The sequence below is a fragment of the Periophthalmus magnuspinnatus genome, chromosome 18 (assembly GCF_009829125.3).
Source record: "Periophthalmus magnuspinnatus isolate fPerMag1 chromosome 18, fPerMag1.2.pri, whole genome shotgun sequence".
In the NCBI taxonomy this organism is placed as follows: Eukaryota; Metazoa; Chordata; class Actinopteri; order Gobiiformes; family Gobiidae; genus Periophthalmus; species Periophthalmus magnuspinnatus.
The window spans coordinates 7,761,726-7,777,210 of record NC_047143.1 but is presented as its reverse complement, the minus strand read 5'-3'; the positions used below and the strand labels follow the sequence as shown (position 1 = coordinate 7,777,210).

At 38.9% G+C, this 15,485-nt stretch overlaps 1 protein-coding gene across 3 annotated transcripts in view; it reads left to right on the top strand.

Moving 5' to 3' along the window:
• pcdh7b (protocadherin 7b) overlaps positions 1–5,424 on the top strand; it is a 154,292-nt gene extending 148,868 nt beyond the window's left edge. For 2 of the 3 annotated variants that reach the window (XM_033983543.2, XM_033983542.2), the window contains exon 3: positions 3,761–5,424. In XM_033983543.2, coding sequence (XP_033839434.1) covers positions 3,761–4,233 — 473 coding nt within the window. In that variant the 3' untranslated portion in view covers positions 4,234–5,424. Of the gene's footprint in view, positions 1–2,740; positions 2,760–3,760 lie in introns of all 3 variants that reach the window. The other variant, XM_055229048.1, reaches the window with a different exon arrangement.
• The last annotated feature ends 10,061 nt before the right edge of the window (positions 5,425–15,485 follow it).

Here is a 15,485-nt window from a genome sequence, read left to right as displayed (position 1 = left end):
AAGGGACGCGAGGAGACGGAGGCAGGCAAACAGCTGAGAAAGAGAACTGTTGAAACATGTCTTACTTGGAAGATGTAAAAATTAAATATTAAAGGTGCGCTGCAAGTTTATTCAACGGCCAAATGGATGAAGCTGTGTAAGGCCTTTAATAATACACTGTATATTTGATGCACTTTTTATATCTCTTGGATTAGATCTAAAAACCACATATCGAATACATGTTTATTAGCTATTCTGTGCAGCCTAAAGATGCACTATGCCAGTTTGCTCTTGCTTATCACCATAGAGATTTTATTTCTTTATTTGGAATGCAAGATAAACTGGTCTTTCTTGCATTTTCTTTTCATAATTCAACAATACATACGCAGAACTGACCTGTACGTTGGCATTGTGTCATCGCCTGCTTGTTTCTATGGAGATAAATTGCATAGATAAGCTGTACATCGGAACATTTCTGACAAAGGAGCAGGCAACAAGCAATTGGCGGACCCTTCACCACTTTTAACTTTGTCATGCACTAGCTTCTAAACCTGATGCATAACTATTACCTACAATGAACTGGAGCAGAAACAGCATTTTAACCAGCCCGACCTCGTGATGCAACGCACACATTAGATTGTAACAGCCTGGAAATAACCGAGCCGCAGACGACATTCCCTTTTATTCTGGCTGTGCAAATTCGCCACATCGAATCACTACTGTACGAGCCTCTTTGAGATATCCCACAGAGTAAGCTAGTCAGCTGATAGGGAGGCTGACTAAAGCCAGTTAAGAGGAGCCAGAGCTTAGCTGGTGCAGCCGCTGGCCCACTTTCAGCCAGCTCTTTGTACCGAATGTTCAAATAATGAAAGTTTTCGAGTCCCTAATACGGGTGAGTTTGAGATGTACAGTTTTGCACAGCTTGTAGCAGTTATCCACTAGGGCGTCTATGTCTCTTGGGTAATAACCAATTCACTAAGCTTCGTCCAACTCCACGGAAACTTGAGTTGTTATTCTCCTAATTTGCCTGCCAATTCCTTTTTAATTTCTTATCAATGTGATGCAGCAAGAATAATAGCTTTGTATCGATCATGACTATCCACTATCTACCTCTCTACTAGTGGAGATAGCACTAGCTTCTGTAGCCTAAATATCATGACTTGGGCCCCAGGGATGTGTCCTGGCTTGGCTTTTTGTTCAGCTAACAGCGTAGCCTTTTAATGTGGCGGTATGACCCACTTGTATTGTGGTGTTTTGTGTGGGCTGGTGAATATGCGACAAAACAAATGGACTACTACAACTTTCTAAGGGAAATGAAAGCAAATGCAGCACAGTTATTGTAGGAATATAGTTTTATCAACATTTTACTTATCAACTTATGCAAAACGACCCTTGTCTTTAATTCATTGATACTCTAATCTATTGTTAATGCATCTTCTGATACGTTTGTGTATCGCTAGTTGTAAAAAGTGTTGTAACATGTTTTGATCCGTACGCCGATGATCAAATCCGGACGATCATAGTAGAAGTACATAAGTTCTTTGTACTTCATAAAACACACTGACGCGCAACAAGACGTTCCTTAAGTAGATTTTGACAGGACATATTTGAAATCATCTGTTACAATAAATATGCAGCGTGACCCAGCTCTGATATTGTAGCCCATTTCATTAGTCTGGCTGGGAACGTCTTCTTCCGAGTCAATGGACCATGGCTAGGACATAATCACCAACCAAACAATACTACCATGCTAGCAAGGGTCATGAGGAGGGAGAAGACAGAGATTTCCTGATGATTTTGAGTTCCTAAGCAGGGGTGATGTTATAATAATTGGTAATTGGAGGAGCATTTAAGAGAGACTTGTGGATATGGCTTGCGGGTTGAAAGCTATTGTGTGCGTAGATGTAAAAAGGTCCACACATGGCATTTTGTCCGTCATCACGCGGTCATTAGTAACAGGTGGTCAACAGTTAGTACTTTCAGTTACATTTTTTTTAATTTTTTTTTTTATATTGAGTAAATGAAATATAGGATTATAATTCATATTTTTACATACATTTTTATCTGAAACCTTTGTTGAATTGTGGTTGTAGTAGCCATTGCAGTACATTTTAGCAGTAGAAGAAGTCTGTTGGTAGTAGTAGCAGTAGCAGTAAGTTGTCGTTAGCAAGTAGTAGTACTAGTACCTCTAAAATGAGCATTTGGGGAATACATTTTTTTTCCAATTATGTTAAATTAGCATGTACATTTTTCATTCCCATTACCATAACATTATAACACTTTATTCATCTTAATTTTCTAAACCATTTTTTACCAGATATGTAGCATTGGTTAGATTTTTATCAAAGAGTGTGGCTTTAGCACATGGCACGTGTAACGCCAAATTCAGATCAGATGAATCTATAGTAATTTCCCGGTAGCTGAGGAATGGCACTTTGAAACCAATAGGGGACGTACATAGCCTAGCACTCGGGGGAATTCAAAGCAAAACTACGGCATCCATAGAAATTCAAATGTGCAGGACTACAAAGGCTGCTCGCTCCGCTCCTCTTTCTCGCCTTTCTTTGCCGTCCTTGTCTCGGTTGCATTGTGTCCTCATGTGTCTGCATTGCATAAAGTCACTCTCCACGCTCCTTTTGTCAACATGTCTTTTAGTTTAGCTTCTCTGCTCTTCAAGGATTTCCAGTACAGTGTATATACATTTACTCCAATGATAAAAAAGTGAGTGATTTATTTCCCTCTTATTTTTTTTCTTTTACAGGAGAAAAAGAACATTAAAAGTAAGCCATGGTCCAAAATCTTATTTGTTCTTCGCAAATATGGGCAAAGGCATGCTTGGCTTGGTTTGCACTCACCTTTGCTTTTTTATAGTTTTGCCATTGTTTTGCATCAGGTCATGTACAACATAACATCTAACATGTTGTATACAGCAACAAGCAAGCTTTTTATGATAATGTTTCACCGATGAATATTGTCAAAATATCTGTCCAACTTTCCGTTCTGTTGTGCCATTTTATGCAGCTAATTTGAGTTTTAAGTATAGCACAGTAGCTAATCTGCAGCCACAGCTTTGCAAGGTAATTGGTTCAGATCCCCATTAGTGGATTTAAAAGGATATGAGAGCGCTTGAGCCACACAAAGCTATTAAGCTCCTTAGATCAGAGCGTGATTGTCGTCTGTCAATCACAAGATAAGAAAAATAGGATTTTGTTTCTTAATGATTTTTGACAAAATGCATTACACTTCTATTCAGACCAACACAGAGGTACTAATCTATTGCTTAATCTGATAATTCAAATGTGCTCAAAAGCCCCTGTGGCCTCCTGGCTGCATCATCTGCCCCTCCTCTCACAACACACACATAAAGCATGGCATTATTTCAACTCGGATTCACACCACTGTTTTTTAGTTTCAGGCTGTTGTTGTAGCCAGTGCAGTCGACTTTTTCATTTTTGTTTTGTTATTCTTTCTGTTATGTGGTATGGGTTCTGCATGAATCAAATGCAATTTTATCCACAAAACTGTGAGAAAGGTTACAGACAGAATGAACAGCTTTGTGAATGGAGCTTGGTAATAGATAAGCCTCTTGTCTTTAATTTTTTCATTAACATTTAGATGCGCTGAAACCTCATTTGAAAGAAAATTACAGATTCACGCATCTAACAGAGCAACCTTTATTATGTGTTACAGGCATCACTTAGTGCAGTTTTTGTCAAAAACAATATTCTGTTCGCAGAAAAATCATGCATTCCTAATGTGCTCTCTCGCTGTGCTCTTGCAGACTCCCGGCCCCTGCCTGACGTAGCCATGACCGGCAAGTGCACCCGGGAATGTGATGAGTACGGCCACTCCGACTCCTGCTGGATGCCTGTGCACACATCGCCCGAGCGCCGGCCATCCAAGTCCTCCAACAATCCCCAACAACCAAAGCTTTCCACGTTCATGAGTGGCACTGGCAGCAGCAGCAGCAGCAGTGCCGAGCAGCCCGGCAGCCAAGAGACCCTCGCCATGGCTGCCATGGCCAACGGAGACCCCACCGCTGCGCACATGATGGGCGACCGCAACCGCAACCTGCTCAACAGGAAAATGGCCTCCTCTTCATCCTACGAAGCCTTTGGTTCGCCTTCCTACGGCTCTGCTGGAGCTGGGGAGGAGGTGCTGGGCCATCCCACTGAGGAAATCCCTCTGGCTCCCACAGGGGAGTACAAGCCCACCACGTGTGGTACTCTCACACGGCGGGAGGTATACCTGTGAGGCCCCACTGGACACAGCTGCTGTGCCACTCTCTGTTCAAAGAACTACACCAGAGCTGCCAGCCTCCACATAACCGCTGTAGAGAGCCCCATGTAGGGCCTGTAGGACTATAGTGTGCCCAAAGACTACTATACGTGGAGATGTACTCTTACTTTTTAAGTGCTCATTTTGGCCATGAACTTGATGGAACAAGGGGGAGGGTCATGGATGGAACTTGTAACGTGGTCTGTCGGGCTCTTTTGACTTACCTGCTGCCTGACAGTCAATGTGTACAGAATCATTTGACATATAGCGTACATGCATGCATTACCCACTGCAGCCCCACTCCCTGAAGAGGACACTGTACAGGAAATACTCTGTTGGCCTTTTCTACCTGCTTTTCTGGGCTAAAACACTGAACCAAAACTTTACCACATTCAAATCTCATTAGGATTGGACAGACTAAGCTTTAAGGATTCTGCCCAGAAAAGACTCGTGTTTTTCAGAAATTCTTTGACTGAAATGAAACCCGATGGAATTTGCTGCACCACGACAACAGTTCCTACATCCCTTCTACACTATGGGAGTCTGCATTGCCAGTGTGAATGGTGACAAACTGTACATACACATTGGACCTCAAACCAATACTGCTACCATTCCCTTTTGTCTTGCTACTTTCTACAGTTTCTCATTCACTGTCTGTTTGAACACAGTTCTACAAGATCTTAGAGCCATGGAAATGGCTGGAAAAGCATGTGGTTCCCTTAAAGGGATGTACTAGTTGTGATAGTGGTTACTTTGACATATTTCAATGCAGGCTATAGCACTGACTGAATCCTTAGAAAGCACATAGAGTGGCATGCAGTCATTATATGGCTAAAGAGGGCATAGTATGGCAGATTAGCTCCAACTGAAGTTTGTTTACAACATTCTCGTGTTATAGAATGAGCAATAAATCTCATAACCATACATACGACCAAGTAACATTCAATACATTCATTTGCCTTTGAGGTTGCGTCAAGGCAAGGAAGCCTGGATCTATTTAGCACTAGTATGTTGCATTACATATAAGTGGCATCGTTTAGCATGAATGTAAAATTCAACAAAATTGGAAACAATCAAAGTAGACGAAGGCTGGATGATCAACGGTTAACCAAAGCTTCGTAAAACAGAATGAAGCGTTCCCTAACACAGCATTCAATAGCATCATTTCAAGGGTTGTTTAAGCATTTCATTTTCAGACCTACACAATGTTGGAGATGCCGTGCCTCCCTTGTCAACTACTTTTTTATTTATTTTTTTTCCTGTCTTGCATATCGAGGAGTGCAGAATTTCATAACTGTAAAACAAGCAAAAGAATAACCGATGCAATGGAACTCTTTTTGTATGTTAGCAAAAACCCCTTTGGTTTGGAAACCGGAGATGCGACTTTTCCTCCTGCATTTCCGGTAAGTCTATACTAGTCTGTAAGTACTACTCGTCGTTTGGAAGAAAAAGTGCTCCTATACTTATCAACTGTATACATGAATATTTACTTTTTACTGCACGTTTAAATGGGAACCTACTTCACTTACTGAGAAGGAAAGAGAAAAAAAAACTGTAAAACAAAATGTACAAAAAAATGTTAACCTTGTGAACATGGGAATCCACCTTGTTGCTTGCTTTTGTTATACCTGAAGAGACGTTAGCCAAATAGTACAACTTAGTACGTTGGTTAAGACTGTAACCTTTTTTTTTTTTTTGGTATTTATTTATTTTTTATTATTAGTTTGAGTGTAACAATCCATGTCCAAATGTTTCATATCTTTCATTTACAACTTTTATTTAACTTTTATTTCAGTTTTTAATCCCACGCACTACTGGTTTGTTCTACAATAACATTTGAAAACCATAGCAACGATCACGACAATGTACTCTGTGTTTTGCTTTCTTTTCTGGTGCCACTTTGTATATTTAGAGTGCTTTGAAAAAAAGAAAAAAAATCATAAAAATATTAGAGTGAATGCAAATATGCAATTGTGCCTTTTTATACCGATCGGTATGGTTTCTTGTTGGTTTGGAATGGTACTTATTCAGTTAAGTTGCTCACAAATATAGAATGGGGTGGCTTTAAGATGGACTGAAATTTGCATATTGGAGTCAAACAGGAAGTCAAAGGTTTTCTGGAAGACGACCAGTCAAATGTCTAAATTATACTTTTATATTGAGACATGGGTTTACTTATATCCTGTATCATGTAACTGTATGGGTTGTTTGTAGATTGTAACAAAAATGACTGCGTTTACATGGCAAAAATAATTATACCAAGACCTATTAGATTCAAGTCAGTACTATGGATATGTTGTGATATGCAATTTAAATAGATAATATATGGACTTTTATGTACCTTCATTTTAAAATTCCAGTTTCTGATCAAGTTTGGCATTCCCGGTACATGTAACCGCAGTCAATGATACAACTCTATTTTGTTGTGTTCCCCAAGAGGTCAACTAAACTTTGTGCACGAAACTAGCTCCAGGTCTGAATTTGGAAGCAGTGACTGAAAGCTGCGAGGGAATAAGCTCAGAGACATTTGACTGCAAAGCTGAGGGAGCCTGCAGATAAAATTGCTAATGCGACGGTTTTACAGGACGAGTGGAATCGTTGGGGGGAAAAAAAAATCAAAAGCTGAAAGGCAAGAGCAGCTGACAGAACGCGCACCTTATACACTGTATCCATATCGGGGAATGAAGAAACCCTGTCAGACGTATACGCAGGTGATAAGGCAAGGTGAGGCTTTGAAATTCCGAGATCAGATAAAATGAAAACAAAGATTTCATACAGGGAGTCTTCAGGAATAATAAAAAAGAATGATACATCTACAACAAGCTGAAAGTGCCACATTTTAACCGTACAAAAAGTAGGAACTGTATTTAGGTGAGGAAAGCTAGATTTTAGCAGATGGTGTATGCACATTGATAAAACCATAAATGAGCCAACAGCTGCCATCCCAATATCTGGAGGTGTGCGTTCTCTCTGCACTCTGGTCTCCCTGTCTAGTATTCACAGTGTGTAATGAGAATTGTACTATTAACCATTACTATTTGTCCTGCGACTTGGATGTTGATATAGAAATTGAGGAACAAATTTATCATTGTTTAATATGAGTCACTATGCACGCAGCTTAGCTGAACATGGCAAAGTGTATTGAACGCAAGTCCACTTCTATTTATGAGATATTTTACATAATTTAATTTGCTTTTGTACAGGTTTGTGTAAATAAATTGCTTGTCATTTTTGTCTCTGCAGAAATTAAAATATAATATGGTAAAAAAAATATGTCTGCCTCTTTTTTTCATATATATATCTTGCACCAAGGCATCATTAATTATGGCAAAAATATAGTTATTGCACTTTTTAAATCACAGGTATTAAGTAGGTCTGTCATGATCATTACTATATCGACTTCAATATATGAAAGCTGGAACTATATTTTTTTAGGTCAATATTTTTTGTGTGTACTTTTTCTTTGGTGTGTTAGGTGTTTTTAGTTTTAATGTAGCTCCAGTGTAGTTAGCTTCTCCCTTCAGATAGATATAAGGCAGTGCCCACCAGTAATCTGACCAGAACTGAAGAAGGATGAGCAGTGAAACGTCTTCACTCCTACAACTTTTTGTCCAGTTGACAGATTTTATATTTTTATTTTACATTTTATTTACACTACTGGGAATGTTTTTTTTTTTTTTTTTTTTTTTTTTTTTTTTTTTTTTGCAATATGATGAGATTTAAGCCATAAAAGGTTGAATTAATAACTTCTACAACTCGTTAGAGATGCAAACTAAGTACTAAAGTTAATTTCTGCTATTAATTTATTGCAGATCTTTTTCTTTTTTTTTTTTTTTTTTACAATATTGCACATTTACAATACTTTTTGTGGTTTAAATCTGCTCTTGGGTTATTGCATCAGTGGCATAAATTTGTTTCAACATTATCGTTTATCATCTATATTTACTTCAGCAATAAATATATAACTTAAAAAAAATGTTACAGGCCTAGCATTAAGGCAGCATTAAGGTCTAATGAAGCAACAGATTTTCTTGCTCTTGTTCATTTATACACACATAAAAATTACATCTTTTTTCTTTTTAAGTTACAGAAATTTGATAGCCAGACTCATGGGGCACTTGAAAATTCAAACAGACAACATACTGTCCTACCCATAGCTCACATGCATTTTATTCATTTATAACTTAATACCCACGTTGCTCTCCCTTGGGAATTTTCTGTGCAAATTTAAAGAGATTTATAGTGACATTCATGGGATTGTACCTTTGGGAATTAACCCGGACTTGGCAGACTTCCAGGAACCGTTCCCAAAAGTGACGGCGACATTCCTTCTCCCGCGTCTATACTGGCTCCCTACTGTAACAACATATAGGGCATGGAGCAGCTGTTAGCTTTGGGCATATCCGCTATCCGTATTTAAGTGTTGCCTGTGTCGCCGTGATATATGAGGCGATTACTGCAGAGGTAATTAGAGATCTATTCCACTCCTCTGACCATGGCCTGATTAACTGTAGGCTGCATCCTCCTCCATGGCCCCAAACCACTAATGCCATTCTAATAGCAACTAGCCTGCTCTATGAAATTACAAGTCAAAAGGTCAAGCATATGAAGAAAAATGCCAGGCGAGTGACCCAAGGATATTAAAGAGCGAGCGTTGGAGAAACAATGAAAGTAAGTGACAAGATTATACGTTTAGTGAACTGATTTAAAACAGATTCGACGCTAAAGCGGTTACCACGTCTTTCGAAGTTCTCACGTCATTTTTAAGGTGAAATGAGGTAACTTTTCTTGAGGAGGGTTCATTCTGAGTTTGTCTCCATAGAATAATTATTGCTTTGTCTGGGATGTTCCCACAGTATGGCATTAAACGTGTCTATCAACATGGAGACAAGCAGCTGACTCCACCAGACTAAGTTACCGGTCAGATCTGTGAAGAGGCAACCGTGCCATTTTAAAGGTGAAATTATGTAACTTTTCTGGTGGAGAGTCCGTTGTGAGTTTGTCTTCATAGAATAATTATTGCTTTGTCTAGGATGTTCCACAGTATGGCATTAAACGTGTCTACCTACATGGAAACAAGCAGATGACCCGTCCAGACCAAGTTACCAGTCAGATCTGTAAAGAGGCAACTGTGCCATTTTAAAGATGAAATCATGTAACTTTTCTCGTGAGGGGTCCTTTCTGAGTTTGTCTCCCTAGAATAATTATTGTTTTGTCTATGATGTTCCACAGTATGGCATTAAACGTGTCTATCTACATGGAAACAAGCAGATGACCCGTCCAGACCAAGTTACCGGTCAGATCTGTGAAGAAGCAACTGTGCTCATAATTAAAACAAAAGCAGAATGATATGTTTAATGCCATACTGTGAAACATTGTAGGCAAAGCAGTAACTCTATGGGCACAAGCAGGTGGCGAACCCTCTTTCAAAAAAGTTACATAGTGCACCTTTCTTATTCTGTAAAGGACCTTGAATTACTTTTACTACGAATTGTACTATACAAATACACTTGCTTTTCCTTGCCCCTATCAACACCCAATGTAACAACACATCACACTGTATCATATTACTGGTTGGGATATTTTATTCAACAAAATAAAATAAAATAAATACAAACATAATATAAATAAAATACTGGAAATGTGTTAATATGGTACCACTTACACTATTTCATTACTGGACCTTCTGAACCAACCTATTTATTTATGAATCCAGGCTTATACTGGGCAAAACCCTGGCACTGGACTAAACACTTTGAAAACACAATTATTAAAATAAATTGGTAGAGGGGAAAAGGCAGTTTTTATGGAAAAGAAATGGGTTTACTGCTTTAAGTCATGTTGACATGTAAAAAGCCTTGCTCATTTTCTTGTCCAGAGCAGAACTGCCTGGCGTAGAATAATAACTAGGTAGCAGCAGCTTTTTTTTTTTTTTTTTTTTTTTTTTTTTTTCGAGAGCAAAGGAAGGAAATTGAGACAAATTAGAATTAATTTAAAAGTAATTAATGTTTCTCCAAAGCATGCTAATGAATTGTGGGACATCTTAATGAATAAAACTGAGACTTAATCGATTTAATAAAGGAGTATTGTGAGAAGTATTTTTCACCAAGAAACTACGTTAATATGTAAAACTGGGTGTACCCGTAGTATCATTCATCAACTGTATTTTAATCAAGGAAAGTAATTATGTATAGGTACAAATCAGATAAAAAACAAAACTCCCGACATAAAAAAATTCAACATATTTCTTGCTCCTGGGATTTGTAAGAACATACCAACTTTGTATCACGTTTTACTTGTATTACTTTTAACCACAATCCCCTCGGTAGGGTGTTTAATAAGGCAAAATGTTAAGTACAAATAAAAGGCCTATATTAATGCATACTGGGGGTTTCATAATCTTGTGTCCTCATACACAAGATTATATACCAGGCATTGGGGACACGTTTCAGAAACCCTTATGCAGTTTGTTTCCCTCTCCTGAGCTCAAAATACAAGTCTCTCACTGATACGCAAAAGAAAATGTACCACCCATAGACTGTATTTATAAATGGACATAGCTAGTTTCCTCCCACTAGCGTCAGCAACAGATTTGATTGACAGTTTTGCGAGTGCTGAGGGCAGGAAAAGGCATCACGTTCCAACATCTTCGCTCCAGATTGGCTCTTTGGTTGCTATAATACTCGCAATTGGAGTTCCAAATATGGCCCTATAACCGCTAACATTGATGAGCTATGGGTGACGTCACACTTAATTAGTCCACTTCATCGTACAGTCTATGGTACCCCCAGATGCAGTCGTATTGCGCCCCCCTGCTGGCTTTCTGTATAGAGCAATACTATGTCAACTAAGGCTTTAGAGACATTTTCCAAGATGCAGACATGATTTGAAAGTTATAGCATAGGATAGACCATAGTAAGAGTTTCCAATATAAGACAGTAAACAAGAAACATGTAAACTATTGGCTGTTAAACTCTTCACAACAAGTTCCATCTAATAAAATCTGGCTTCCCGAGGTTTAAACCAAGTATAAAACAGAACTATACCATTACTTGCCTGGCAAATCCAAACTGAAATCCAGAGAGTTACCAGTCTGGCTCATTGGTCACCAATCATTTACAAATAAAACTGTCATAATGTGTGGGTAATCAAAGATTCAGACTTGGGTAAAAAGTTGAACAGAATTCTGGAATTTCCCCACTGTGGGACTAATAAAGGCATATCTTATCTTATCTTTACAAACACATAAATGTTGATGCAACAGATAGAGAGTGGGGTCGTAGGCTGACGTCTTCGAGCTGGTCGTAGGTAGCGGGATCAGAGGCTGGGGTGTTTGTACCAGTTGAGGTGAGTTGGGTCAGAGGCGGAGGTACAGGGTAGTTCCAGGGAGTGGGGTCTGGTGAAAAACGAGAAAAACCAGCTGAGTACAGAGATCATACGCACAAAAAACTAGACTGAGCCAAGTGGAACTGTCCCATGGGGGATACACTGGGGATACACGGACGATCTGGCGACATGTGTTGGATCCTTTGTGCTCCTCAGGTAAAGGCTCCACAGGTTGCCGATCAGCTGCAGGTGTCAGTCCAGGTGTCTGTCCAACTCTCAGTACAGACACAGGGAGGGGTAAAGGCAGCACAGAAACACAGGGACAGACTGGGATCTTGACAAAAATACAAATTTTGCTCATTGATTCTACAGAAATCCGCAATATTTTTCAGTCCCCTGCATAATTTTCCTTTTCCTTTTGTCCTCGTAAGCAGCCATATTTGTTTTGATACGTACAGAGCATGCGTGTACCTAATTAGCTAATCCACCTGTCAATCACACCACATCATCTAAAAACGGGAAGATTCGCCGTGACTAGACTCACATCTTTGTAAAGTATTGAAGAACGTGCATTCTGGATCCCAGGCAATACCATTACCACAGTTATAATTACCCACCGAAGAGCAAAAATATGGACAAAATACACAAAATTGCAGATGTGGTTTGAGAATCCAGTAGAAAATGTATGTGTCTAATGATGTTTTGTTTTGAATGCACATGGGAATATATCGCATAGAAAGGTCTTGACAGTTACACACAGCCCAAATCTAAAATTCATGATGCACCCTATAGAGAAAGCCGGCGTGTACCAGGCTGATAAAACGAAATTTACGCCAAGAATGTCTCAATATGCTTTAGGCAAGAGAAGATAGCGAAGGTCTCGTGTCTGCACTCCCTTGGCGTAGATATGTAAACCCAATTAATGAAACCATTGATCAGTTCTTTAACATCAAGCATAAGGTGTGCCATTTTAATAGGAATTCCACTGGCAATTATACCCAGTGGTGCGAAATAACGACCCCAAATCGTATCACTCAGCCGTAAACCTTTGAGAGAGTCAGTTTGATACCAACGATTTACGCCAGTTTTTATTATCTTTACATTTTATATTTGGAATGGAGGAATCGCAGTTAGGGCTGTGTTAAATTGATTTCATATTTATTTTAGCATCGCGCCTAGGGATGGTAGGCCTAACTTTTTTATGTCTTGTGGAAAGATCGGATAAACAAGTTCACGAGGAAACTCAAGCAATAACTTTGATTTAATTGAGATAGCATAAATTGCATCAGCGTTTATTTCGCCGCAGATGACACCCGAGGGTCCGATGTCATTACAGTTAATTTTGGAGCTTGCACTGCAGAGCTGGTCCAAATATAATTCAAGGTTTTTTTTAATAGAATCCATCCACTTCCAGGCTGTTGGTGTGTTTTTTGCTGACATGTACAAATCCTGGTCTTGCTTCTCTTAAACTTACCTGATAGTTTCTCATTTTCAAAAAGAGCAAAGCCACGGGATAGAAACAGAGGAGGAGGGATGGCAACAACGAGCATATCTCAGCAGTTTCGGGAGTTGCTTCTTTCGTTGTTTTTTGGAATGCGTTTTGCACATGACAAACCGTTTTCACCTGCAATAAAAGAGCGTGAGAAGCAGATGTGATGAGTTATAATGGGGTTATTCAGGTATAGGTTGCCGTAATATATTCCAAAATCCTCCTTTTTTCCACTTGCATGAAAATCTTTGCCCGTATTTTGAAGTTTGACGAAGAAATACGCAAAACCAAGGACCAAAACCAATGTCCAAATAAGAATTTTCAATTGTTTTTGTTATTAACTTGACTTAAGAAATAATGGCTTTGGTACTTTATGCATCACCATCTGACACATGGGATTAGGCCCGAATCCTACATTGACATACTGTGGAACATTCCAAGTGACCAATAAGATCACAGTAACACGTATTTTCATAGATAGCAGAAGCTTGACAAAGAAATACGCAAAAAGCACAGACCAAAACCAATGTCAAAGTAAGAGTTATTTTCATATAAAGAAGTCCACGTGAATATATTTGCAAACTTTCAGTTATTTAACCTTTTTAAGGAATACCAGCTTCGGTACTGTACGCTTCACCATCTGATACATGGGATTAGACTGGATTCCTACGTTGGCATACTATGGAAAATTCCAAGCAAACCAATGGCATCTGAATGGACAGTGTTGGGAAGTAACTGAATACTTTTTTTCATTTGGTAGTATTCAGAATACTTTCCAAAAATAGAAAGAATACTTGGTGGCACTTGATCACGCAACGTTGGCTTTGAACTGCGCAGTTTTAGAAAGAAAAGTCGCAAAAACACAGCTGTTGTAATGCGTATGTGTGCAAATTTTCATTCTTTAATTAGGCATAAATGAACGTGCAACAAACAGTGCAAAAAAAGAAAAAAAAAGAAAAGCTGTTTCTAATTGTATGTCATATTTTAACCATAATATAATGCAACTCTGTAAAAGAATTCAGAAATCAGTACCATACATTTTAAAGCAGGTATTCAGTATTCTGGAACTAAATACATTTTCAAAGTATTCTTTCCATCACTGTCCATGGAGACAAGCCAGCGGTGAACACTCTACCATAAAAGTTACAAAGTACACCTTTAATAACTAATTCTTGCATGCGTTTTCTGCTCTTGGTTCAAGTTTCTGTCATTTGGGGATGATGATATAACAGGTTCTTACCATAAATTAATGCAAAACTGAAGAAAACTGTTCTTTTGCACAGAGGTAAGTTACTGCATACCAATCAAGCATACTGAAATATAGCAATGCGTATTACTGTGGAGCATATTGGGGTGGGTAAAGTTGGGTCTGTCATGATAATTATTATATGAAATTATTGTTCAATATATGTTAGATGGAACAATATTTTTTGGGGGTGAATATTTATCATGGGTACTTTTTCTTTTCACTACTGGAAATTTAGGGTTACTTTTTGGCTGTAAGATCTGCTCTTGGGTTACTGTGTCAGTGGCATAAATTAGTTTCAATGTTATAATTTATCGCCTATATGTACTTCAGCAATATATCGCACTTCAAAATTTGTTATCGTGACAGGCCTTGGTCTGAGTTCTATGTACAATATCTGTGTAATCCATTGGTCATCCACATAGACTGTATAAAGAAGAGGACTAAGTGAATGTGACGTCACCCACAGCGTTGGGCTCCAGTCAAATGAAGCTCATCAAGGCTACAGGGGCGAATTTGGAGCTGAGTTCCATATTTGGGATTCCGACCTCGCGTATCATAGCAACCAAAGAGCCAATCTTGAGTGAATGCCCCTTCCCGCCTGCCCCTTTAACCATCACTGTCAATCAAACATGTCACTAACACTAGCAGGAGTGACCTCAGGAAAAGAAGACAGCTGATTTGTCTCTTATTAGTGCTCATATCTTGCTTTACATATAGAATAGCGAAATAAAAACACCAGGTTCATGTAGAGCAGGCATGCTCAAACTGCAGCCCGGGGGCCAAATGCAGCCCTCAGACCAATTTTTTTGGCCCTCAAGCTTCTAGGTTTATTGGCCCAACAGTGTTTTTTACTGTACATTTCTGAAAATCTACTTACTGCCCATATCACATATTTAATGTGTCTCACTGAGGATGTAAGCATGAATAAACATCTAGTGGTTCATTGTAACTTGTAATAATAACATAGATTTGAAGTATTCACTCTATTGATGACCAGTCTATGGCCCTCAATCGGCCCTCAGCTTTGTCTGTGTTTTTATATGTGGCCCTTATTAAGAAAAGTTTGATCACTCCTGATGTAGAGCGAGTCAATATGAACATTTTAAGGCTAAAATGATGAGCCTGGCAGCAGCATTTACGGAGAGAGCGGCTCGTACGTTAGTT